This window comes from Podarcis filfolensis (assembly GCF_964270895.1).
Source record: "Podarcis filfolensis genome assembly, chromosome: 2".
Classification (NCBI taxonomy): Eukaryota; Metazoa; Chordata; class Lepidosauria; order Squamata; family Lacertidae; genus Podarcis; species Podarcis filfolensis.
In genome coordinates, this window is record NC_139605.1 from 69,426,004 (window position 1) to 69,450,318 (window position 24,315).

A 24,315-nucleotide genomic window follows, 5' to 3' on the forward strand; every position below is an offset into this window, starting at 1 on the left:
AAGAGGAATCTGAAAATATCAGAAATATTTTATACTAGAATACTTGATTCTGATTTGTAAAGTAAATAACTTTTAATAACATTTTCAATTTGGTTTGTATTTCAGTACCTATGGCATTTTATGATGTTTCAATATGGGGGGGGGGAGTTTCACTTTCACAGAAAACAATGACTTAAATTTCTTCACAAATTTCCACTTGTACAAACCCCAGCACAAAAATGTTGATATGGGTGAAGAAAGCTGGAATGACCCACACTGAAGGCTTCGCTTTTATGTTACCTTCTGACTATGCTCTTGCAGAAGGGATGGCAAATTGTGAGCTGGGAGCACACCAACCTGGATTGCAGCAGCTCCTGTGATCTAAAGGAGGAGCGGATGTGATATCAGAGGTTCAGAATGGTACCTCACTCCCACCTTACAACTTTTTAAATTGCGCCATGAGCTCCCACGGCCTGACTTTATATAAACAGGAAACTTGGAAGGATTCACAGGATCAAACGAAGTCAAGCCAGGCTCTGAACTGGCTATGGGCACTGTAATTACAATGTATTGTGTAATCAGTCTGAGCTGCCTAATGACTGTTGATGCTGATTGTCCTTAGGATAACCTTAGCTCCCGTTCTCCATCCGTAAAATGGGCGACCGTTTTCTAGATGCTTAATGCCTTGGCCATACAATGTGGGACTTGAGCAAGCAGGCTGGTGTGGCTTGTCTTACTCTCTTATCTGCTCTTCAAGTGAGTTAACTGGTTTTCGGATTCTGGCACAGTCCGAATGATGTAGTTATTAATTATAATCACTGGGTGAGGTGGGGGTGTCTGTTCAGATGATGGCAACACTTGGTGGCAGGGCGCTGGCAAGCAAATGTGGCTGCCGTGCACCTCAGTTAAAGGGCCTGTTTCCTGCAAGCTCCATCACTGGGGCCATCACTTGAACACAGGGCTGGATTTAGGTTTGATGAGGCCCTAAGCTACTGAGGGTAGCGGGGCCCTTTATATGTCCAGCTGTCCTTTGTCAACAACAAATTGTTGCTTTTTTGTGTTGAATATATGCTATATGGTAATTTATGGACCTAATAGGTACTGTTGCTATATGTAGGTTTTATTTTATTTGTTTTTTATCTCATATTTTGGAAATGTAAATCCAGTTTTTTCTCTTTAAATTTTTTTGGGGGGGGCCCCCAAGAGAGTGGGGCCCTAAGCTATAGTTTGTTTAGCTTCTACGTAAATCCGGCACTGCTTGAACCCAAGGAAGGGTGTCGTCTTTATCGCATTTCAAGATCAGCGGCGAAACACTCTCCTCACGCCTCATGGCTATGATAAAACGAGCTCAAGGGAGGAACACTGGCATCAGATCAGTTCACGGGAAGTGAAAAGCCGCGAGAGATTTTTTTGCGCGGTCCTTGCGGACCAAATGAAACCAGGAGGAGAAACGAAGCCGCGAGGGATTCTTGTGTGGAAGGTTCGCACCGCGGCCTGGGAAAAGAGCGGGCGCCAGGGCCGTCAGAGGCGCTACTGCGCCGGGGATGGCGAGGGGGCAGCAGCACGAGAGCGGCTGCCTGGAGGAGGAGGAGTGTGACGGAGGAAGGGGAGGAGGACGGCGACCAGAAGGGGTTGGCGCTTCAGCAGGCAGCAGCAGCAGCAGCAAGTGACCTAGCTGGCTGGCTGCCGCCTTCCTCCTCCTCCTCCTCGGCCAAGACCAGCCCCGGCAGCGCCCATTCGGGGACGGGAGTTCGCGTGAACCGTCCCCAGCGGGGCCCCCGCCCGGTCTCTCTCTCCCTCTCTCTGCGCCCGGCACTCCAGGCTAATTCTCTCCCGCCTCACTCAGCACGCTCGCTTCTTGCCCAGCGCCATGGCGGCGGCGGCGGCGGCAACAGCAGCAGCAGGCGAGCCTAGCAGCGGCGGCGGCCGATACCAGCAGGTGAGGAATGCGCTGGGCAAGACAGCACGGCAGCGCCGAGGCTGCTTAGGCCGCGGGAAGCGAAACGAAGAAGGAGCTTGTGGGGAACTGGGGGTGGGGGGAGAGGCTGCTTGTCTACGACCCACATTGAAGACGTGGAAGCCGGGCCCGGAAGGAGCGGGGGAATCGCTCTCTGCCCCCCCCGTCACGGGCCTAATCTTGCTTTTTTCCCTATCTACTCCAAAACAGAGTTCCCCCCCTCCAGCTGCTGCTTTGGCCCTTTATTTGTGGGGCCGTTTCATCTGTTTTCCCGCCCCCTTGCTTCGGATCGCCCAACCCAGTTCCCCCTCCCCTTGCTTCTGAAGGCCAGAAGCGGAAGCCGCCCCGATGAGAAGACGGCGGGGAGGCCCTTTGGCTCCCGGGCTCCTCGGGGATACGAGGCCCTAAGTTAAGCCTCCCTTCGCTTTGCTGGGGAGGGACGGTGCTTTTAAGATCAACGAGTTGCCCGGCTGCCTTCGCATTCCCACCCTCGACAGTTGGGTCATTAAAGGCAGAGGTATAAATGCCCCCCCCGGCCTTTCAGTGCGTACTTGCTTATTACACGGGGATTTTAACCAGCCTCTATTGCCAATGATGTGGAGCTGGCTTGGTAGTTATCCCGGATTAATTGACATCGAGTACAATGAAAAGATCCCGAAAGCAATTCGATCCTGGCGTTTGTCACCGCCGCCCCCCCACCCCCGCTCGCCAGTCCCGAGTTTTCCAATGTAAGCAGTAAAAATCCAGCAGCACCAGTTTGCTGGCGTTTGTTGTTTTTAAGTTAAGGGGCATTATACATTCCTATGATCCTTAAATGTTCACAATGTTGAGATGTAAACACAGCCTCCTAGCCCACCTTGTGCCAGGGTTTTCCAAACTTGGGCCTCCAGCTGGTTTTGGACTACAGTTCCCATCATCTCTGACCACTGGTCTTGCTAGCAAGGGATCATGGGAGTCGTAGTCCAAAAACAGCTGGAGGCCCAGGTTTGGGAAACCCCAAAACACTCTTGAATTCCAGCATTTGGGATTGTGTTTTGTAATTCCAAGGTCTCTTCTGTTCAAAACTCTGAAGACAATACTAAACTAGTTTGACCAGTGGAATCAGTGCACAGTAGCTTCCTATTTTGATTAAATTTGCAAAAGTTGACATTTGCAGAAAAGAATTGGTGGTGGGGTGGCATTCTGTGGATAGTTATACATTTGCAGCATATTTCCTCTTCATGGGAATTACAGAATTTCCAGTACTTCAGTAAATTTAGTGCTCTGAAAAGGCCCAAACTGTCACTGGGATGCCTTTGTTTATGCTTTCCTGAGTGCAGTGGGTGGGAGCCAAGGAGAAATGATAGTTGTTAGTCTTTGTTTGCAACCTAAATATATGGAAGCAGGGAGATTTCTATAAGTGGGTATCTTCCCACTAACAACCACATATAAAAATAACAATGCAGCTTTTTGTTTTTACTTTACTCTTGTTTTAATCAGTTGGTTTTGTGTTTTGAGTTGGCCCTGTCCCTGTTTTTTTCCTGGACTGAAAATTTCAATGCAACAAATAGTCGTCTATTAGTGCCTTTTTGAGGACATTTTTTGGGGCTGAACAAATAATTACTCTCACAATTTGCGTACTCAGCAGTTTCAGATCCCTATTGAAGGGAGTTTTGCAAGCAAAGCTAGATTTCTCAGGTTAGAGGGAGAAAATTTATTTTATTTGGAATTAATGCTTGTGTATGTAGTTTAGCATACAGTATGCTAGGCCTGAAAATGACTCTGTCTTCCTTGCAGCGACATAAAATTTAGATGTGTCTGATGAGTGATTGATGATTAGCTCTAGAAGACATGCATTTCTGTGATAGCACATGGCCTTTTAACACTGTTAGCTGTGTGGTATTTTGTTAGAGCACATGATTGTTGGCACTAGATGACATTGTTGGAAAGAGAGATAAGCGCTCTTCCCTCCTAATATGAGCTCTAGCTGTGTTAGCACCCTATGCTCAAAATTATGGAATTTTTCAGATTTAATTAATGTATGCTACTTTTTATTTCATTTCTGCAAATTCTGTAAACAGGTCCCCACACCCCATATTTTCAGCCATGCTTCACCAGATGAGGATTTGAGTTTGAATTTATAAATTTAATTTGTTATAATTCTGAGAACAGTCTCCAGACTACATATTGCCCACCACCAGCATAAATGATGGTCCTAACATTGCACTTTGTGAGGGAAACATATTAAAATTTTCAGGACAGAATATTAGTTACTAACAATAATAAGTATCAGTGAATCTGAACATTCTGGACTACTTTGTTTCTTAGTTACTTGCATATTCTGTTCAAGGAACTTGGCAATATACATGGAGTTTCCTCTTAATTTTTTCTTACAATAACTCTGTGATGTAGGTTATGCTGAGAGCTAGTTACTGATCTAAGGTCACCAAGTGAGTGTTATGGTTGCATGGGAATTTGAACCTAGGTCCAATTCCCAGTAATGTCTACTACATTACACTAGATCTTCTACCAAATCATGCAGCACCTCGTAGTATATATTTCAGATTTTGATTTTGTATAGCTGTTTCTTCAACTTCCCTGTTGTACCTCAGATTTGGGCCTCTCAAGTGGAAATAAGGTGTTTGACTTATCTGCAGCTTATACAGTTCATACTGTATTGTTGTTAAAAAAGATCCAAGGGGTTATACATTACATATAGTTTTATTGTTAAAAAGGATCCAACAGGTTATACATTTCATATTCTGTGGCTGTTAACAAAGCTTTACAATTTGTAGAAGAAGAAGAAGAAGAGTTTGGATTTGATATCCCGCCTTTCACTCCCTTTAAGGAGTCTCAAAGCGGCTAACATTCTCCTTTCCCTTCCTCCCCCACAACAAACACTCTGTGAGGTGAGTGGGGCTGAGAGACTTCAAAGAAGTGTGTCTAGCCCAAGGTCACCCAGCAGCTGCATGTGGAGGAGCGGAGACACGAACCCGGTTCCCCAGATTACGAGACTACCGCTCTTAACCACTACACCACACTGGCTCTCAATAACAGTAAAGTTGATTGGGTGTTATCTTCTTTCAGTAGTGGTACTTAGCAAAGCTTAAAAAAATAGGACTGCTTATACAGTAGTTGTTTTCTTACCATGCTTACCTGCTGAATTTATTACAATTTTTAAAACAGTTGTAAAATGTACCCTACTAAAATTTCTGGAGAATTTAATGTGAATGTAGTAAGGACTTGCTGCTGGTGCATGAAAAGCCCAAGTAAATGTGATATAGGGTACAGTCCTATGGTCCCTCACAGGGTGTCCTGGGGGTGGGGAATGGGATTTTGGAAATCTCCTCTGTGGGAAGAGTAGAAGGCCTATTCATTTCAGCTGTAGAAAACTGCAGCTGTCTCTCTCCAGTGGCAGAAAGGACAAAAAGGAGACGTGTTGGGGAAGGATTAGAGGAGGTTTTGGATCTTTATTTTCTCTCCTGTTGCACGCAATGGGACGAAAAAACTTGAGTAAAGAAAGCTGCTGACAGTAGGTGTGTGGGGTAAAATGTCATGTGCCCTTCACAGCATCAGCCTGGCAAGGTTTGGGATTTGGCAGTTCACCCAGCCTTGATTGCCCCTCCCCAGACCAGGTAGGATTATTCTGAAAACTTAAACATATTATAGAGTTAGCCACACTGAATGCAGTTATTTTATAAAAACTTGCAGTGTGATGATGGTAAGTTTCCATTTTAACCTTTCAATGTTGCACAGTCAAATTTCTATGGTGTTTTAAAAGATCATACAGTAAAATTTCCAACCACCAGAACCTTGATAAAAGCTTGCATTGAAAAGAGAGAGAGAGAAATGAAGGAAAAGGAAAGAGGACAAAACACAAATGCGATTTTGTAAACGTGTGGCCCTCCAGAGGTTGTTGGACTCCAACTCCCATCAGCCCCAGCTAGCATGACCAATAGTCAGGAATGATGGGAACTGTAGTCCAACAACTCCTGGAGAGCCGCAGGTTCCCCCATCCCTGGAATTAAACATCAATGTTCACAATTCAGATTTCAGTATCAACCAGTTCTACAGAATTTTGTGATTCCAGAATATAGTGTACTACAAGCAGAGTAGAGCAATTAGATCTCATTTGATTGCAAGATGACCAAGTCCTGCCAAAATGATGTACTCACAAAAAAGACACATGCTGTTCTTACACCACAATCCTATGAATGCTTGTGGCCCATGTGAAGTAAGTACGCATAGGATTGTCGTTCAAAATGTAGTAGATATTTAATATGTTAATATCCTAGCAGGAATGACCTTTTAAACTGGGGGGTATTGTTTTGTTTTTTATTATGGTACATATATTTGTGTTTTTATATTGTAAACTGCCCTGTGATCCTCAGATGAAAGGTGGTATAGAAATTACAATAACAACAATAACAATGGTTATATATCCAATTTGATTTGTCAATGATAAGTTCAAGTTGGAGCAAGTGTAAAGAACTAGAATGAGTGCAGGATTGATGTGAGGCCCACATCCTCAGGCTGAGGCAGCATAGAAGGGTGTGCTGAGATACCCTCACAGAGTATACTGAGTCATGAGGTGTCTGAATCTGAGGTCTCCTCAGGCAACACTGGGATCCTGAACATGGCAGTGGGCTGCCCACTGGAAGCCATCACTCTTCTGCCACTCACTTGCTTGGATGTAATTCCTTATTGTCAGTGACTGGCATAGTACACATTTAAACTTCATAACAGTTTTAGTACATATAAAAGCAACTGATCTTTACAGATCATTTGGAAGGTGATAATGTGGAATGATTTAAAATAGTGTAGAGGCAACATCGGGGGATGAGGTACCTAGATGTTTCAAAATGGCTGAATAAATGTATGTTGAAAAATGAAAGTCATCGGCTAGAAAATGACAAAAGATGTGGGTAGGACTGGTGAAATGAGGCTTTTACCGTGTGGGTGTGACCCCCCCCCCATTTCCTTCTGCATTGAACAAATGACAATCTAGGTGACTTCTGCCTCTGTTTGATGTGTGTGTCTTCCTGTTGTGTCATTTAATAATCCTTAATTGGTAGCATCATGTACACTGCCTCACCTACAGGAGGTAGCGTCCATAAACAAATCACCTTGCTCTTCAGCAGGTTTCTAAATGTAGTCATATACAGCTATGATATAAAGTGAAGAGGCACATTAATGAGGATATATGGTTCAGAAAACTAGAGCTAATAAAGAAATGACTGGCAGTAATCCTCAGATGTAATAATACATTACCTTCATATGGATTGAGATACATGGGTTTGTTGTGAAGTGCTAATTGTGTATTTTAAACATGCCTAGTAGAGATCTTTTGAGAACTCCCTTATGTTGCCATAGCAACAGGATGAGATTTGAGGAGTGGTATCTCTGCAATCTAGAGGCTCTCATGAGTTGTCATTCTGGGACCAATAATTAATTTTTGTACACAAGTTAAGGCAATAGAATTCAGAAATAGAAGCCTATGTTTAATATTCCATCTTTCTTTGATAGTTTTGGTATGAAGGCTTGCATTGTTCTAGATATGTACATAAGCAGTTGTAAGGTAATGCCTGTATTGATTCTGCTGTTGCATGCACATGAGAGGTTTGTTGTGTTAAAACTCTTGAGGAATAATGGATTAGCTTTTACTAGAAGGAATGAAAGAAAAACATAGGTTAGGAAATATTGACCATTCTTCTAATTTAATTGGAGTTTAAATGCCAGTTGTTTGTGTTTTGTTTTGTTTTCCCTTTCTACATTGCTTTGTGAAGGTGAATATGAAAATTGTAATGGCCTGACCTTTTCCTTTTCAAATAAAGAAGCATCCTAATGGCTAGTGAACCAAGTACCCATTTTCCATTAAAATAGAATAAACCAATCACAGGTTTGTTTACACATTCTAATCTGAGTAATTTGAATGAGAGTGAGAGGCGCAAATACCTAATGAAAAGGCCACAACATTTTAAAATGTCATGAATAGTATCAGAATTAAGGAGTACCTAGCCAAAAAATGTACTCAGAAATTTACGCATTTTCATATTGAGCTAGAAGGATTATAGAGCAGTCCTAAGAACAAGGTGAGTGGAAAGTGAAGTTGCAGATATTCCAGCATCTCCCAGGCCCTGGTGACTTGTCCTGGCCAAGGAATGAGATTGGGTGGGTGTTCTCTTCATTCTGGTAGTTTTTCTTGTTGTTTTTAATTCCCTGCATTGGTTTATTTTATATTGAGATTTTTTTTATTGGTTCTTTGTTTGCTTGTGGGGGTACTACACCAGGTCCAGATTGGTATAGTTGATGGGCCTGGATCTTGCAGCCTCTTGGAGAAACAGAGGGCCTTCAGATTCATTTGACTCCTGATGTCCTCTACTGCTGGAATGCCTTGTTTCAGGGCCTGCTTCTGGCAGAAGTACTGCCAGTGGTAAATTTATGCCTGCAGAGCTTCTGTGAATGGAGGTGCCTCTCTTTGGTGGTGCTGCTCCCCACTGGCCGATGGGTCACTTTGAACCAATCCTAACCCCTTAGATTCAGCAGACATGGGGGTTAGGAATAGTCTGTTTTGCCCTATCTCCATGTTTTAAAGGAAGAATAATTAACTACTGGCCCATGTGCCTAATCTGACCCATCATAATGTTTTTGACAGCCTTCCTGCCCTGAATACAATTTTCTGTGGGTGCTCAGCAGCAAAGCACCCTTCCCTTTTATGATGTTATTTTAACTACCATTTGGAACAGATAACAGCACTCCAGAAACAGGAAGGAACTCTCCCAGCCTTTCTCAACCTTGGGTCCCCAGATGTTGTTGAACTACAACTCCCATCATCCCTAGCTAGCAAGGCCAGAGCTCAGGGATGATGGTAGTTGTAGTCCAACAACATCTGGGGACCCAAGGTTGAAAACACTGCGTGGCTGTTCCAATGTTTCCTGGCCCTTTTGTCATCACCTGCACTTGGGAAACATTATAGCAAATTGGAGTGCTTCTTCCTTTTTCTGGAGCACTCTGAGCTGCTCTCAGTGATGGCAAAGAAGAGATGATGAGCAGGGTTTGAGAAAGAACCCATGCAAAGATAAAGCAGATGGAAAAAAGAAGAGTGCAACAAATGAAAAAAGCAGGACTAATGTGAGATAAGAAAAGAAAGGTAAGGAGGAGCATTTAAAAGTAGCAAGTAAAACTGAATGCTGCCTGGAGCCAATGAATAAAATATTACAATGAGGAAATGTGATCATAGTGACATGGGCATTCCATTAACCAGGTGGTCAGATTTTGATGAGAAGTTAAAGGAGAAAGATGGAAAGGGAAGACCTGATAGTAGAATATATTGCAGTAGTATAGATCAGAAGTGAATTCTAGTCATGCCATTATTAACTGACAGAAATAACAAGAACAAAGAGAGAGCCAGTTTCGTTTTTGAATCTCTTGTAATTGGGCACTTTTACATACAAATTATGCTCTTGGAGGAGAGTGCTGTGCTGATATTTTGCCACAATCTCCGATGGCATGTGATTCTGGAAAGGGTTGCCTTGACTCTTGGGCAGAAAAGGTTAGCCACCTCCGTTTTAAAGTAAACCCACTTCACCAGTTGCAAAAACACAAAACAGTCATTATCCTGGTTACCCCAAACTTTGAGCAGGCCTTATTTTCTACCTTTCTGTGTTCCTCACCACCCAGTTGCTAATTCTCAAAAAAATAAAACTGTATTGCAAGTGACAACTGGCCAGTTTTATGCTATTAGAGCAGCATTTGTTCATGTAAAAGTGTATGATAAGATCTTCCTACTATGTGCATCTTTACTGTGCTAATAAGCACTTAGCTGATTTTAGATGGCTGGCATTGTTGAAAAAGAGGCTGTGTGCTTTGTCCATTAAGAGGAGGATCATTTTCATGGTGCTGGCAAGATGTAATGCTGAGTCTTGGAATTTATAGCTTGCCTCTTAATAGAACAACTGAATAGGAAGGAAGGAAGGGGCCTGTAAGGAGATCCCATGTAACTTTCTGGACTTTGAAAAATGTATTGCATCTACGGTAAATTACCTAGACTTTGGTGCATTATAAATATCATGGCAAAATAACAAAATTGCAGCATATAAACAGAATAATTGAACACCACTATTATTTTACTCTCATTTTCTCCTTGTGTGTGCGTGCGTATGCACACATATAACTATCAGCATCGGTGGAATTTGCTTGAATAAAAAAGTAAAAAACAATTTCTTTTACTCTGTAAAACAGAATTGTCAGCATGTTTCTTGGTTGTTAATCTCCACCTTTCCTCCTCCTTCATTCTGTCATTCTTTCTATCTGATATTATTATGTCACCTTTTCAATGGTTTCCCAGGGTTGACACTTAAATCTTAAATGGTCTCCCCCCACCCCGTTCGCCTCCAGCATGCCTTTCCTTCTTGCATCTAGAATGCAAAAGCAGCAGTTCTCCCATTTCTCTAGGGGAATTACCTTAACCATGTCTGTGGCATTTCTTCTTTCATTGCGTGCACGGCCTCAGATTTCATTCTCACTTCTTTCACAGGTTCTTCTGACTGTTTCTTCCTGTTCACAGAAATATATTCAAAGTAATCACTTCTCATTTATCTAATGGCTGTCCATTTTTTTGCAAATGTATACAACATGTAGCTGCTCCAGTACCATAACTTCTTTCCCTCATAGCTATCTATCAGAGCCATAGACTAAAGTTAATGATTGCAACTGGTGGTCTGCATGCCAAGTCTTGGTCTGCCATTTCCCATCTGCAACCACCTTCCCCTCTCACCCCTCCCTTATTTTTCTGCCACACCATCGTTGCTCTTTTTGGGTGGTGCAGGAAGTAGAGATGATTTCCAGCTTAGCAGTAGTCTTCTATGTTCTTCTGGGTAAACTGGAAGCTGAGAGGGGAAGGAAACACCACCCCTAGGCTTGCAGTTTGAGAGGCATGGCCTTCCACTTCAGCCTAGTCATTCCACAATTCTTGCTGCAAACAATTGCTTTACGCCAGAAATGGTTGACTCAGACTGCTCTCTGCTCCTGTGGTGTCACAGGCTTTGGTGTGCATCTTGAGAAGGAAGGGAGGCAACCAAACCGATCCCTCCTTCACCACTGTCACCTAGCAGATCCTATTTTTCTTTAATTGGGCCAGTATACTTCCTTTATTGGGAAGAGTCATATGGCACTTAAGTGTGAGGTGAATAACAAGTTCTCAACCGAAACAAACTATTCTTTTACCTCAGAGTTTTTGTAAAGCACCAGACAAATAATTTTTTGGAAAACTATTTTAGAGAAAAGAAAACTGGTTTTGCATTTTGCTTAGTTACCTATAAGAGCAAATAAAAAGAAACACATCCAACTATTCTAGACACTGTTTTTCTAACCAAGCCAATACTTAACAATTTATACTCTATAGTTGAGTTTCTAGGTCTCTTGGCATCCTTTAAAGCTATCTAGGTCTCTTAGCTCTTTCTCTTCAATTCTTCAACCATAGCTCTTCAGCTCTCTCCCTTACTATTCTCTAGTTTTACTTATATACATCATTTTCTGTCCCCTCCTAACCTTTTAACCAAGTCACAAGGATAATTGAGTCCTAGTTATATCTCTATTTCTCCTTAATTGCTTACTCGCTAAATGTTGGATCCTTCGTTAAATACTGCAGTCAATATAGGCTGTAGTTGGAACAGACAGCACTTCCCTGAGTTAGAATGTAACGGAGCTGTGGAAAGTTCTAAAATGAAAGTGGAAGCTTTTGTTCTCCTTCTTCCATTTATGGAGGAAGAGGGGAGAGAGTGCCCAGGATTAAAGTTCACACAGGCTCTTCATCATAACAGAAATTATATCTGAATCAGCAGTTAAAACCTGCACTTGGGCACTCAGGAAGTTGCCTTCTACTGAGTCAGAGCTGGTCAGCATAGCTCAGTATTGTCAACACTGACTGCTAGTGGTTATCCAGTGTTTCAGGCCAGGAGTCTTCTTTCCGACACCTACCTGGAGATGTCAGGCATAGAACATAGGATGTTTTTCATGCAAAGCATATGCTCAGCCACTGAGCTACAGCTTTTCCTCTAAGGGCCCCTTCAGTGTAAAAAAGAGAACATTCCCTCCTGAATGTAAAATAAGAGAACCATGGGGAGAAATTACACACTATCTGTTGCCTTCTATCCTTCTGGGCATATAATCCAGGAGATACGGTATTGTAACTCCCCAAATCCATACAGCTAATATTTATTTATTTAAACAAATCTGTGGATGACCTTTTACTCCAGCTATCTGAGTTCGGCAGTGTTGTAGAATATTTGTGACCCTTACCAACCAAACAGTATGGGCATTTGCTTTCTATCTCATGGAGAAACATTGTTTTGCCATTACTTTTTAACAATTCTGGATACCTACAGCTCCATTCTATGCATGTTACTAAGTCCCAGTTTATTCAATGGAACTTAACTTTCAAATAAATATGCATTGGATTGTAAACTTAGCCTTCAAGTATATGATCTTGCTCAGTATCCTTGCAAATGTACAAAGAGAACTAACCATACTCCTTTTTCTAAGTAGTCACAATTCTCTTGCACAAAGATGCATGATCTGTTTGGTCAAATGTTCTGGCTTATGCTCCCACGTTATATAAAGACTCCGTTGAGTTGCAAATCAGTACATTTAATTGCTACAGTAGCCAGAAAGTATGCATTCTTGTTTAGGAAAAGTATAATTTTAAAATTGGAAACTTGACTCAGTTATTTAAATTTTCTGGGAGGGGAACTGGGGAGTTAAATCATGATTTAAATCATTGATTAAATGTTCTTAATTTATGAAACATCTATACAGCATTTAAAACATTTTAAAGTATGTTTATTAATAGGAAGAATACTCTGTTGGCATCTAATTTCTGCAGCCACATTTGAAATTAATCTGACTTCTTTTTATCTATGCCTTTAAGATAAAAAATGTGCACTCTTCATCTTGTCCTTGCCATGTTAAAACCAAAAATGTCTCTGTTTAGTTGCAGAATGAGGAGGAGCCTTGTGAGAACCTGCAAATTGTAAATGATTTCCCACCACCTTACAGCAGCATTTCTGGGGAGAACGCAGGTATTTATTTATTTTTTAAATGCTCACTGATTTTCATTAGTCGATTATCATTGCTAATGGTTGGAAGGATAGCAAAGTTACGTGCAGGCAACATAAATTCATGGGGAAATAATGTGATTTCATAAACCACCTTTCTTGGCTCATCTTACGTTCCTGAGTGCTCTGTCTTAGCATAGAGAGGAAGGTAGCATTTCATTCTGTTGCCAATTTATATTATACTGCAGTTGTGGCTGTAAAACCTGATGCTAATGGTGTGTGTATCAGGAAAGGGAGAGGGAGAGTTTTTTTGCAGCTGGGTGACTGGTCTGCTCTACGTAGTGTTGTGGACCCAAAAATTCTGTTGCCACCTCTGAACATACTTTGAAACCATGGATAATTATTCCTTGCTGCTTGCAGAGTGCATCTTTCTCCAAGTCTTCATTATATCTGTGAGGATTCTGCAGACATGTGCTCAGCTGTTATGACAGGCTATGATCATCCTGCAAAGTTCCAAGCCATCTGGGTTTCAAATTGGCACCTGGGAATATATTTGCATGCAGTGTAGAATTAATAAGATGGATCAAAACACCATAATCTACTTCTAAGTGACACTCATTATATGATTATGTTCATCATTTACATCAGCCTAGCCTTGACAACCTTGCATTTTGGAAAGCAAATTAACACTGATTTGTTTGACGAGGTTGTGCACAAGGAATCCTTCTTTATCCATTTCTATACCTGAACAAAAGACCATAGAGCAGGGGTGGCTGATCAGTGACTTTCCAGATGCTGTTGGACTACAGCTCCCATCTGCCCCAGCCAATCTAGCGAGGGGTCAGGAATGATGGCAGCTGTAGTCCAGTGGCATCTGAAAGGTCACAAATTAGCCACATAAAGCTGGGTTGCTGCCATATACACAATACTTTCACTATAATCATTTCACCTATCCTTATTTTTTTATTATCAGGAAGAAATATTAGGTTGTAATTTTTAGTTTGTAGGTATTCTGATAATTAACCTATCTCTCTCCCATCTATTTCCCCCGCAGTGTATTTTGATTATAAAGATGAGGCTGGGTTTCCTAATCCCCCGTCTTACAATGTAGCCACAACCCTGCCTACTTACGATGAAGCAGAGAGAACCAAGGCGGAAGCTACCATACCTTTAGTTCCTGGGAGGGTAAGTGTGATGATTTTGTGTCATGTGCCTTTAGTTACGGTATCTCAACCATGCGATTTTCAAGGAAGAGTAAGCATTGATGGTAGCTGCACTTTAGCTTTCTTTTGGGGGAAAGTATTGTAAGCCTAATGCCAGTAAATTAGTTTGTCTGACATTTGCTAGCCACCTTGAATGATTTCTGTCTTAGGAGGAGGACTTTGTGGCACGGGATGACTTTGACGATACTGACCAGCTGAGGATAGGAAATGACGGCATTTTCATGCTGACTTTCTTCAGTAAGTACACTAAAAAAACCAACCTGAATCTTTGTGACAGAACTGTTAACATGATTGAACTAGCACTTTACTTTCTTTTTTCAAAGAGGTGGTTCATCCATATAGTAGACTGTCTCACTTGAATATTGATTCTCCCCATTGAGTGTGTGCTACATGCCTGCTTGGGGTGTGGTTGCTGTCCTTGCTAGTGCAGATGGGCAACTTTTATGACAAGCCAGCTGTTTCTGGGCAGAGAAGGGATTTGTCGTTACTTGGGATACATTTTATATTGGAAAGTTAGGAATGAAACTTTCAGAAAAATGGAAGGGTGGAGTGACCATTTCTGCTTAAAAACAATATGAAGTGCATTGCTGGTTCAGATCAAAGATCCCTCTAGTCCAGGACCCTGTTTTCCAGTGAGATGCCTCCATGACGCCCATAATTGGCACAAATTGAAATCAATTGTGATTGCTGTATTCTCTCTTTTTTTTCTTAGTGGCATTCCTTTTCAACTGGATTGGATTCTTTCTCTCTTTCTGCCTGACTACCTCAGCAGCAGGAAGATATGGGGCCATTTCTGGATTTGGTCTGTCTCTCATTAAGTGGATCTTGATTGTCAGGGTAAGTTGAGTGGAAAAAGAAGGCTGAATAAAAGGCGAGTGCTTTGTGTATGATAGGCATTGCAACAAATAATTCCCTAGTGAGTCCTCCCTTTGTAAAAGGCCTAAAGACAAAACATGTACAAAGCATATGAATATGTCTTTATTATATTAAGAAAATGCAGCTTGATTGAGTTACTAACCCTGTGTAAGCATTCTGAAATTCTGAACACCATGATCTTTGCAACCACCAAACATGATTTTTGAAATGGAAATTATGCAGATTTGCACAGTGTGCTTGTTTCAGCTAATTTGCATAGCTTCAGATTACCAAAAGGCAGCTCCATTGAAGAGTAATTGAAAAAAAAAGATATCTGAAATACTTCGCTCTGTAATTATGTGAGGTGAATGTTGTCTCGAAGGGCATGGATACTAAAAACACTCATGTTTGGTGTAATGTATTCCCACAAATAGCGGGAACAGATTGGTTAGATAGGTTGATGTAGAGGAGCAAACAAATGCTGTGATGTAAACTTTCCATTTTTGATGTATGTAAAACTGTAAAGAGAGACTAGATGCCCTTCGGAGTACTGGCTACAGTGTGCCAAAATGACCTGCCCATTTTATTCAAAACTGCAATAAAAGTTACTGGCACGGTTTTAGAACCAGTTAAAAATGTGTGTGTGTGTGTTTCTTGAATCACAGCATGGCTTAATAAAGTCCGACTTGCCTGTTGTTGGATAGATAGAACTACATGTGTATAATGTAGCTGTTTGTTAAGTGGTGCTTATTTAGAATTTCACTGGCCTTGTACCTTTTAATTTCTGAAGTGGAGATAGAAGAGAAAATGCCTATGTAGAAGCAATGATTTGAGTGGCTGGAAGGATTTACTGTCTGCAAAGCTTATATTCCCCGCTGGAAGTTATTGGTGTTGCAGTGAAATCACCCAACACATTCTGTATGCAGTTCATGGACTGGTTTGTGTCAGGGTGGCGATAGTTTGAGGATGTGCAAGAAAAAAATGTGATTGAATTGCTTTTAGAAGCCAGAGAACTCATGTTTGGTCCTTAATTGTACAATCTTTTGTTGTGGGGGTTCAGCCGCTCTTATGGATCTCAGGCAGAGAAGCTCTTTCACATCACCTGCCACCTTAGAATTCTTCATCCAGAACAGGTTCTGAGATTAGCTTTCCTACTGGCCAAAAGGACTCTGTCTTGTCTGGATTAAGTCTGACCATGTTAGCATCCCAGACCATTGCAACAAGAAGTGCTTGTGTGTATCTGGAGAGTTAGCTCTTCACATAGAGATTTTTCGGATCATGTCCTTTCACCATGCAGTATTAATTTTTGCAGAGATTTAGGAACTTAGCCCTGAGTTACTGGTGGAGTGTGTATATAATTTTACAAAATTTATATACTGCTTAATTATTATACTAAATAGTTTACAGAAGAAATGTATGCGATAGCAGTAATTTATCCAGCAATAACTGCTGCTAGTAACAAAATGCCAGTGCAAAAATCCTGCAACTAAATACTGATTGACCTTATTCTCCCCACCCCTTTTTTTTTTTAGTTCTCCACCTATTTTCCTGGTTACTTTGATGGTCAGTACTGGTTGTGGTGGGTGTTCCTTGTGTTAGGTAAGTGTTAAATGTTAATTTCAGTTTTTACTTTAGGAATCGTGCATGAACCTGCTCATATCTAGTTGTTATTCCTTTCTTGTAATAAAGATTGTAGTGTATTTTTAATGTTGATTTCAGAAAGGGGCTTTTCTGCCAGTCTTTTAGGTTAGTTGCTCTGCTGGCCACTTGAGATAACTTTGGCAGATTTTTGAGATGTTCCTTTCAAGGAATCCTGCCATCTAGTGGACATTTCAGTCTTTGCAAAAAGAAACCCACAACCTTGTTTGACTGTGGAAAATGACAGGTACAGTGCTGTAGCTGTCTCACCTCACCCCTGAGGGATAATAGCAACTCTGGGAGTCGTGGTGATCAGGGAGGGATAATGTAGTGCTCATATCCTGCTTGCAAACTTCCCATAGGCATCTGGCCACTATGAGAACAGATGGGCCTTTCGTTTGATCCAGCAGGGCTTTTCTTAAGTTGTTAAAACAACACAGGAGGAAAGAATTAAATACCCTCTGCGATCAAATTGGCATCCACACCCGACTTTTTGAAATAAAGAAGAAAAAAAAGTGGGAAATTTGTTCCACAGGTCTGTTGGGTCACAGTTTAGCCCTCATTGACTTGGAAAAAACATTAGTGATGTTAACTATTTAGGAAGAGAGTCTTTTTCAAAACGGAGTAAATCTGTCAGTGGTGGGTCAGATCCTCTCGGGAAGCTGGGAGGATGTATTTATAACAGGCTCAGAAAAATGAACACCACAGATTTAGAAACAAGTTCATGATGATAGCTGTGTGGTTAAATAATAGTGTGAAGAAAACCATAAAAGGCAAGAAAGCTTCCCTTAAAAAGAAGAAGTCTTGCCAAAATGAGAACAAAAATGATTCCTAATTCCAGCAAATAAATGTGTCAAGCAAGAAAAGGAAAAAAATGAGGAGAAATTTGGTAAAGGCATGAAAACAAATATTTCTTCAACTACATCAGGAACAAGGAACTAGCCGGGGAAGCAATAGGAACTTTGGACAACAGAGTTGTGAAAGGAGAATTAAAGGGGGATGCAGAGATGCTCCCATGGGTACAAACATGAACCTCAGTTTCACTTCCCCTTCCCCACTATGCATGAAGTGGTGAGATTTAAAACTTCCTTTTCTGATTTGAAAGAAACTGCTGTTTGTCATTGCATTAAAACCTGAGTTGCTTGTGACTCATTAACAAAGCATAGTTTGAACAAACCACCCTTTGCCAGGTTTGGATGCACTTTCTTCTAAACAGGGCATGGAAACTTTAAATATATTCTCTCACTCAAAACAGCGTGTGGAGCATGCAAGGTTCATAACTATAAGCCATAGTAGGTCCAGATAGTGTGAACCCAAGAGCTTTTGCTCAAAATTGAAACTGCTGAATTTTCAATGACAGTATACCACATCATTAAACTCAACCTCCTGATGAGAGGATTGAAAGGTACATTAGCCAAAGATGTAGAAATGTGCTTCTGATCATGGCTACAACCTGCCCCTCCAGGAGCAGAAACGAATCCTGTGACACTCCCAGACCCAAACCTGATCCTTACCAGAGGATTGGAAGGTAACCAATATGAGATCTTTCCCCTCCCTCCAAAAAAGGGGCTCAGAGGGAAGGGGAACTGAAGAAATAACAGACCCTGTCAGGCAAACCTTTTTTCTAAAGTTGGTTAAAAGTCATTTTGAAGCTGGAATTATTAAGCAAATAAAAGAACAAGTTTTTCAGCCAGCATGGCTTCTATAAGGGGAAGTCCAGCTCACCAACTTTTTCAATTCTTTGAGAGTATCAACAAACATATGTGGTTCAGAAGATATATGGTTGGACATCCGAAAACATTTTGAGAAAGTCCCTCACTGCAGGTTCCTGGGTAAGTGTAGCAGTGATTGGATAAGAGAATGGGTAATCCTGTTGATCAATAACTGGTTAAACGAGAGGGAACCAATGAACCTTGCCTTTCAGAAGAATGGAAGGTGTGTATGTGAAATATAACTCTGTTATTTTTTGTTAGGGTTTCTCCTGTTCCTCAGAGGATTTATCAATTATGCAAAGGTTCGGAAGATGCCAGATACATTTTCCACTCTTCCCAGGACTAGAGTTCTCTTTATTTACTAAAGGTAATTCTCTGGGGAATCTGCTTTAATTCTTTGTGTTTCTTTGCTTGACTTAAAAAGCAGGACATCCCACACCCTATATACCATCTTCAGTGTTGTACACCAAATAAGAGTGGCTGATTTATTTTATTTGTAGAGCACCATTTGCTTTTATGATCCTAGACACATTTTGAAAGTCCCATTGATTTCAGTAGAAGTCACTTCCTCCAACTTCTAATGTGCACTAATTGGTAAATTGGTATTTACACTAAATTATACCAGTTTGAAAGGACACATATGATAACATTGCTTTCATTTCCTTTTTGCTGGAATCTGGGTTGTGTCTTACAGAGAAACCTGCAGTTTATTTATTTTATTACATTTATATATCACCTTTTCTTCCAAGTTGCTCAAGTTGCTTTACATGGTTCTCCTCCCCATTTCAACCACACAACAAACCTGTGAGGTATGTTAGACTGAGAGATATGAACTGGCCCAAGGTCGCCCAGTGGGCATCATGGGTGCATGGGGATTCGTACCCTGGTCTCCCAGATCAATAATTGCTAGAGAGGTAGCCTTTTTAGAGTCTAGGATCTTAAATGGTGGAGCAGAACCCAAGGAAGGCATGGGATACAGTGGATTCTAGTCCATGAAAGCTTATGCCACAATAGATTCCAGATTATTTGTATTCACTATGACTCATCACTGTACTTTGGATTGTCCTGGCTACCACCATTCGGTAGCCAAGCCCAAAACCAAAAGTCTCATTTGGATGCATTATGGCTTGCCTGCTGCTGAAAGTGCCAATGAGGTGATTGATAATATCATCATTTATTAGTTTTAGACCCTTAAGTAGTAGCAGTTGCCAGGACATTGTCCTATTTGTCTCTGCGTAGTTCCTTCCTTATTTCAGATATTGTGATATAGCGCAATGTTTAACTGGTGATATATCGCGATATTGAAAACCAGTTATTGCCCTGCCCTAGACACCACAAAATTTGACGTGGGAATCTCTATATGCACCTGCCAAGCAGATGTTAAGTGCTGGGTTAGAAGGGCCTAGAAGCTGAGAAAAGAGTACTTAGTTCAAAATATTTGAAAGACATATGCCCTTGCCATTCCATAGAAACTGTTACCGCAGAGAAACCTGGAGATATTCTGTCCAGGACAGTAGTGGAAAAATGAAAGTTTCAACTGGATGTTATTAAGTATGCATCCTATAAAACGGAACCCTAGTTTTCCCTTTCCACTTTTCTTTTTAGCTGGCCAGCAACCGCACAAGCTGTAAAAGGTTTGCCTTTCCTTCCAGTAGTTAATGAGATACATGGCTAGACCACACACAGAAAGAAGATTTCTTTAGCAGTGGTGGGACACTTAAAAAAAACCAAACCCAACCACCATCATGACATGGGCCATGTAAGAAATGCAGTTGGCACCCACCACATTAGAACATTTGAGCTGGAAAAAGCTATTTAAAAAAAGAGAAATGCTCTGTGGTTAGGGTTTCTTTGCTTCCTTAGTAAGGTTTGTGGTGTCCTCTGTAGTCCTTTTGGATCTGAAATTCACACTGAATTACAAACTTCCCTGCTCCTATGTTTTTTTTTCTCAGTTCCAATGTTAGAAACACCATTAACTAGTAGGCCACTCTTGTTCCTTTGCTCTTGCTGGAACCATTAAATACAATTTTTATCTGAATGTAGCTTTTTCAAGCTACTTTTTTTTGGGGGGGGAAGAGGGGGAATCGTTATCTTCTTAGCCTAACCTACCCTCACGAGGCTGTTTAAGTACAGAATAAAATGGGGAGGGCCATGTACAGAACTTTGAGCTCCTTCAAGGAAAGGTAGAATAAAAAGGTAATAAGAAATACAGTGGTACCTCGGGTTAAGTACTTAATTCGTTCCGGAGGTCCGTATTTAACCTGAAACTGTTCTTAACCTGAAACACCACTTTAGCTAATGGGGCCTCCTGCTGCCGCTGTGCCGCCGCTGCATGATTTCTGTTCTCATCCTGAAGCAAAGTTCTTAAGCTGAAGCACTATTTCTGGGTTAGCGGAGTCCGTAACCTGAAGCGTATGTAACCCGAGGTACCACTGTAATACGTTAAAGCTGCTTGGCTCTTTATAACAAATTTCACAGGACTAGAAAGATGACTAGTTATTTGAAGTGTAGTATAATTCCGGGTATGTTTACCCTGGCTCAGTTCCATGGAGCTTACTTGAAAGTAATCTTAAGTAGAAGGGGAGACTTGACCTTGCGCTCATGTAGGAGGCCATTGGCTGGTGCATATGTAACCATAGTTAAGGGCTTAGGAGCCAGCCACAGGATTGCATGCTTCCTATGTCCAGTCTGTCCTTGTTCATAAACAAGATCACCCTGCCTCTCTTAACTCTTGCTTAACAGCACTAAGCAATGTATTCTTATAACTCCCCCCCCCCTATATTATTTATACCCCTCAAGGTGGCTTACAGATAAAAAGAAAATTGAAAACGTAGAAATAATAATAATAATTAAAAAACAATTGAACATTGATAGAATTAAAACTCTTTCATTCTCTCTCTGTACACACACACACACACACATATAAAACCTATTAAAACCATACAAATAATTATAATAAAAACAGCACTGTGCCAGCCCTCTCATTAGGAGCAGTCCGTTCCCAAAAGCCTGTTGGAAAAAGCCAATTTCCTTATTTTTTTGTTTCATATCCATAAGGTCAGCAGGGCTTTCGGATTCCTGTCTATCGGAAATAAATGTACTGCTGCTGTAATTTGTGAACAAAACACCAGATCAGCACTTGTCCTTGTTTTTACCATTTACACTCTTGGAGGTTCTTCTTCTTCTTCTTCTTTAATCTTCGGAAATTCCCTGAGAATTTTAAAAGGCCTGTGGCCCTGACGACAAGAAAATGTTGTTTCTTGTAATAGTTGGTTACTCTGCCCACATCCCCCTACAACCTAAGCAAGAACACTGCTAAGAGGTGTGTTTAGCTTTAATTTGTATAAAAGTTACCTAGCCTAGTGCAGGAGCCACGTGAGCAGCCACGTATGAACAATAGTTTGCCTGCGAACGGTTCCTTTTGGAGCTGCTTAAACTGGATGGTAAAATCCAGCATATCATTAGCAATCTTAATCTTTTGAAAAAGTATAAAAATTGCTTGATAATGAAAATTTACTGATTCTCCCTCCCGTTATGCTAGGGATACCATATGTCTGGGAAAACCTGGACATGTCCTCTTTTTTTGGGAGGGGGGGCAACATGCCCATCCAAGTGGACTTTTACATTTCAAAGGAAATGTTGGGGGGGTTGTTGTTTGGACTTGGAGTTGGGGGGCAGCTTGGGCTGCTCTGCAGGCTGTGGCTGCTGCCAGCCCAAGCCGGGAAAGAGGCATGTGGGCACAGTGACCACGCCCACCTGCACCCACCAACCTCTTTCCCCAGCTCGGACTGGCAGCAGCTTGGCCTGTCCTCTTTTTTGCTCTTCAGCCCTAATTATGTAGCTCTTAGAGACACAAACTCTGACAAACACACACACACACACACACACACACACACACACACGGGTGTATGCTTTTGATGTGGTCCAGATTCTGGGTGATTCTGCTAGTTTAAAGTATTTTAAATCTAAACTTAAACTCATGTAATCAAGAAGATTTCTCTCCCCCCCACCCCCGCCCTCCATCCCCGTTTAGGTTTTTTTGTGTGTGTGTGGGTAGGAGGAATAGGGGTGGAATTCATTGTGCCTCTGTTCCTGTGCCATACCAGAAAAAAAAGTTTGACCGTGTACATTTTGTTCATCAGTCACAGAGGCACAGGAATGAGGTCAGAATTAAATGTAATGGGCAAGGTGGGAACTAGAAACAAAGGATTCAAAAGCTAGTGAACAGTTGTGCATTTGCGTATGAAAAACGTATTCCAAGATTGTAAACATCCTTCTCTTAGCTAAAATAGTAACTGTGCTTTTGCTCTTTTCAGACTGATGTTTTCTGGCAACATTTTCCTGCATTGATGAGTTCTCCCTTAAGTGGACACCTGCAGGAAATAAATCAAGACTCTCAACACAGAAGGAAAAAAAATAATCACCCGCTTTAAAATGAATAAAGTACTGTTGGAAAAAAAGAAGCATTTCTTTCTATTTGTTTCTAGATGTAAAATTTTAATAGTTTAATGCAGAACTCCTGTAATCATTGAATCATTAGTGGCTAATGTTTGAAACGGCTCTTGCAATCAAGTCTGTGATGTTACTAATAATGCCTTATATAGTATTTGTAGTTCTTTAAATAGCATGAGCTATTGCCCTGCAGCCAGAAGGGGTCAGTCTTGCTTTTTGTTCTCCTTAAAATTGAACTTTGAATATGTTTTCTTAGTGTAAGATAAGTAATAATGCTGGCCATTGTGAAGGGGTGTTCTTGGAACTTTAGAAATTTGTTTTGACTGTATTTCTGCACATAGTATGTATCTGTTGTTAAAATAAAATGAAAACAACCTGGAAATAAAATCTACATGTACCATGTGGATGTTTTTAAGGCATAGTAGTGAAAGAGCATTAAGAAGCTGGTACAAGTATTAACTCTTGGTAGTATGTATTCAGTATTTCTTACTGTTGTACTGCACACTTTTTGGGTAGGAACTCTCATAGTATATGTTGGTGGTATCAAATTCAAAGAATTTGATAATGTGGTGTATAAAATCAGAAAGCACCTAAAATAATTTGATAATGCAGTGCATAAAATCAGAAAGCACATCGCCATTTTTGTTGACTTTAGAACTTGAAATGGTTCCTAACATAGCTGTACTCCTTGCTTTTCTAATTTCTGGTGCATTCAAATATAGATTAATGTGCACTTGTGTGATTTCTGCAAAGCAGTAATTCAGAGTTTTATTATGTTAAAACTGTAAATATAGCAGAATGTTAATAAATGTCACTTATATTACTAGGGCTTTCTTTTTGCTGTACATCAGTGTTTACATTGGTGCCTATTTTTTTTCTTCAGTGTAAATTCCCCGTAAATTCATGGCAACTGAGTTACATAGACATGATGGTAGCAGCCAAATAATAACTATTTTGCTATGATTTTCTTACTAAGTGGGGCATTCCACTCTACTGTCTTTGAAGTCACTCCATTCTTAGTTATTTGTGTTTCATTGCCCTAAACACTTTGACTTCCTTTGTGGATCCCTCTATTTGGGAACATTGGGCCTTTCTAGGGAGAAGTTGCCAAAGAAGACACAAACTTTTCCTGACTAACCCCAGGCAAGTTTATGTGTGTGTTGCTGAATCAAATCTGGAGCAAAATCAGGTGCCAGCTCTTAATATTACAATATTGGTGGATGCATAGAGTTTATTTTCCATAAACCTGTTGCTTCCATTGCCATTAATTCGGAAACTTGAAAGCATGTTGGTAGTTTTCTCAGTCCTCAAAATGTCAGTCCTTATGTAGCCAAAATGGCACCATCCAACCAGGGTGGGGGTATAAAATATGAGCATCTGGAATTATGAACAGGAGCATTCCACACTGCAACTTTTTGTTCAGGTCCCCCTTGTTTCAAACTTACTTCCACAGTTCAGCACAAGAG

At 41.0% G+C, this 24,315-nt stretch overlaps 1 protein-coding gene across 2 annotated transcripts; it reads left to right on the forward strand.

Annotated features, from left to right (window-relative positions):
• Positions 1-1,409: 1,409 nt before the first annotated feature.
• NDFIP1 (Nedd4 family interacting protein 1) lies at positions 1,410-23,672 on the forward strand. Of its 2 annotated transcripts, none has more exons than XM_083600191.1 (8): positions 1,410-1,918; positions 12,906-12,993; positions 14,024-14,154; positions 14,342-14,429; positions 14,905-15,029; positions 16,580-16,646; positions 18,659-18,764; positions 22,714-23,672. In XM_083600191.1, exons 1-7 carry the CDS (start codon positions 1,850-1,852, stop codon positions 18,760-18,762), a joined length of 672 nt encoding a protein of 223 aa, XP_083456317.1. In that variant the 5' UTR covers positions 1,410-1,849; the 3' UTR covers positions 18,763-18,764; positions 22,714-23,672. The 2 variants fall into 2 exon arrangements, 1 of the variants encoding a protein (XP_083456317.1); XR_014544831.1 differs by having other exon boundaries at positions 1,622-1,918; positions 16,580-18,130; positions 18,181-18,764.
• The last annotated feature ends 643 nt before the right edge of the window (positions 23,673-24,315 follow it).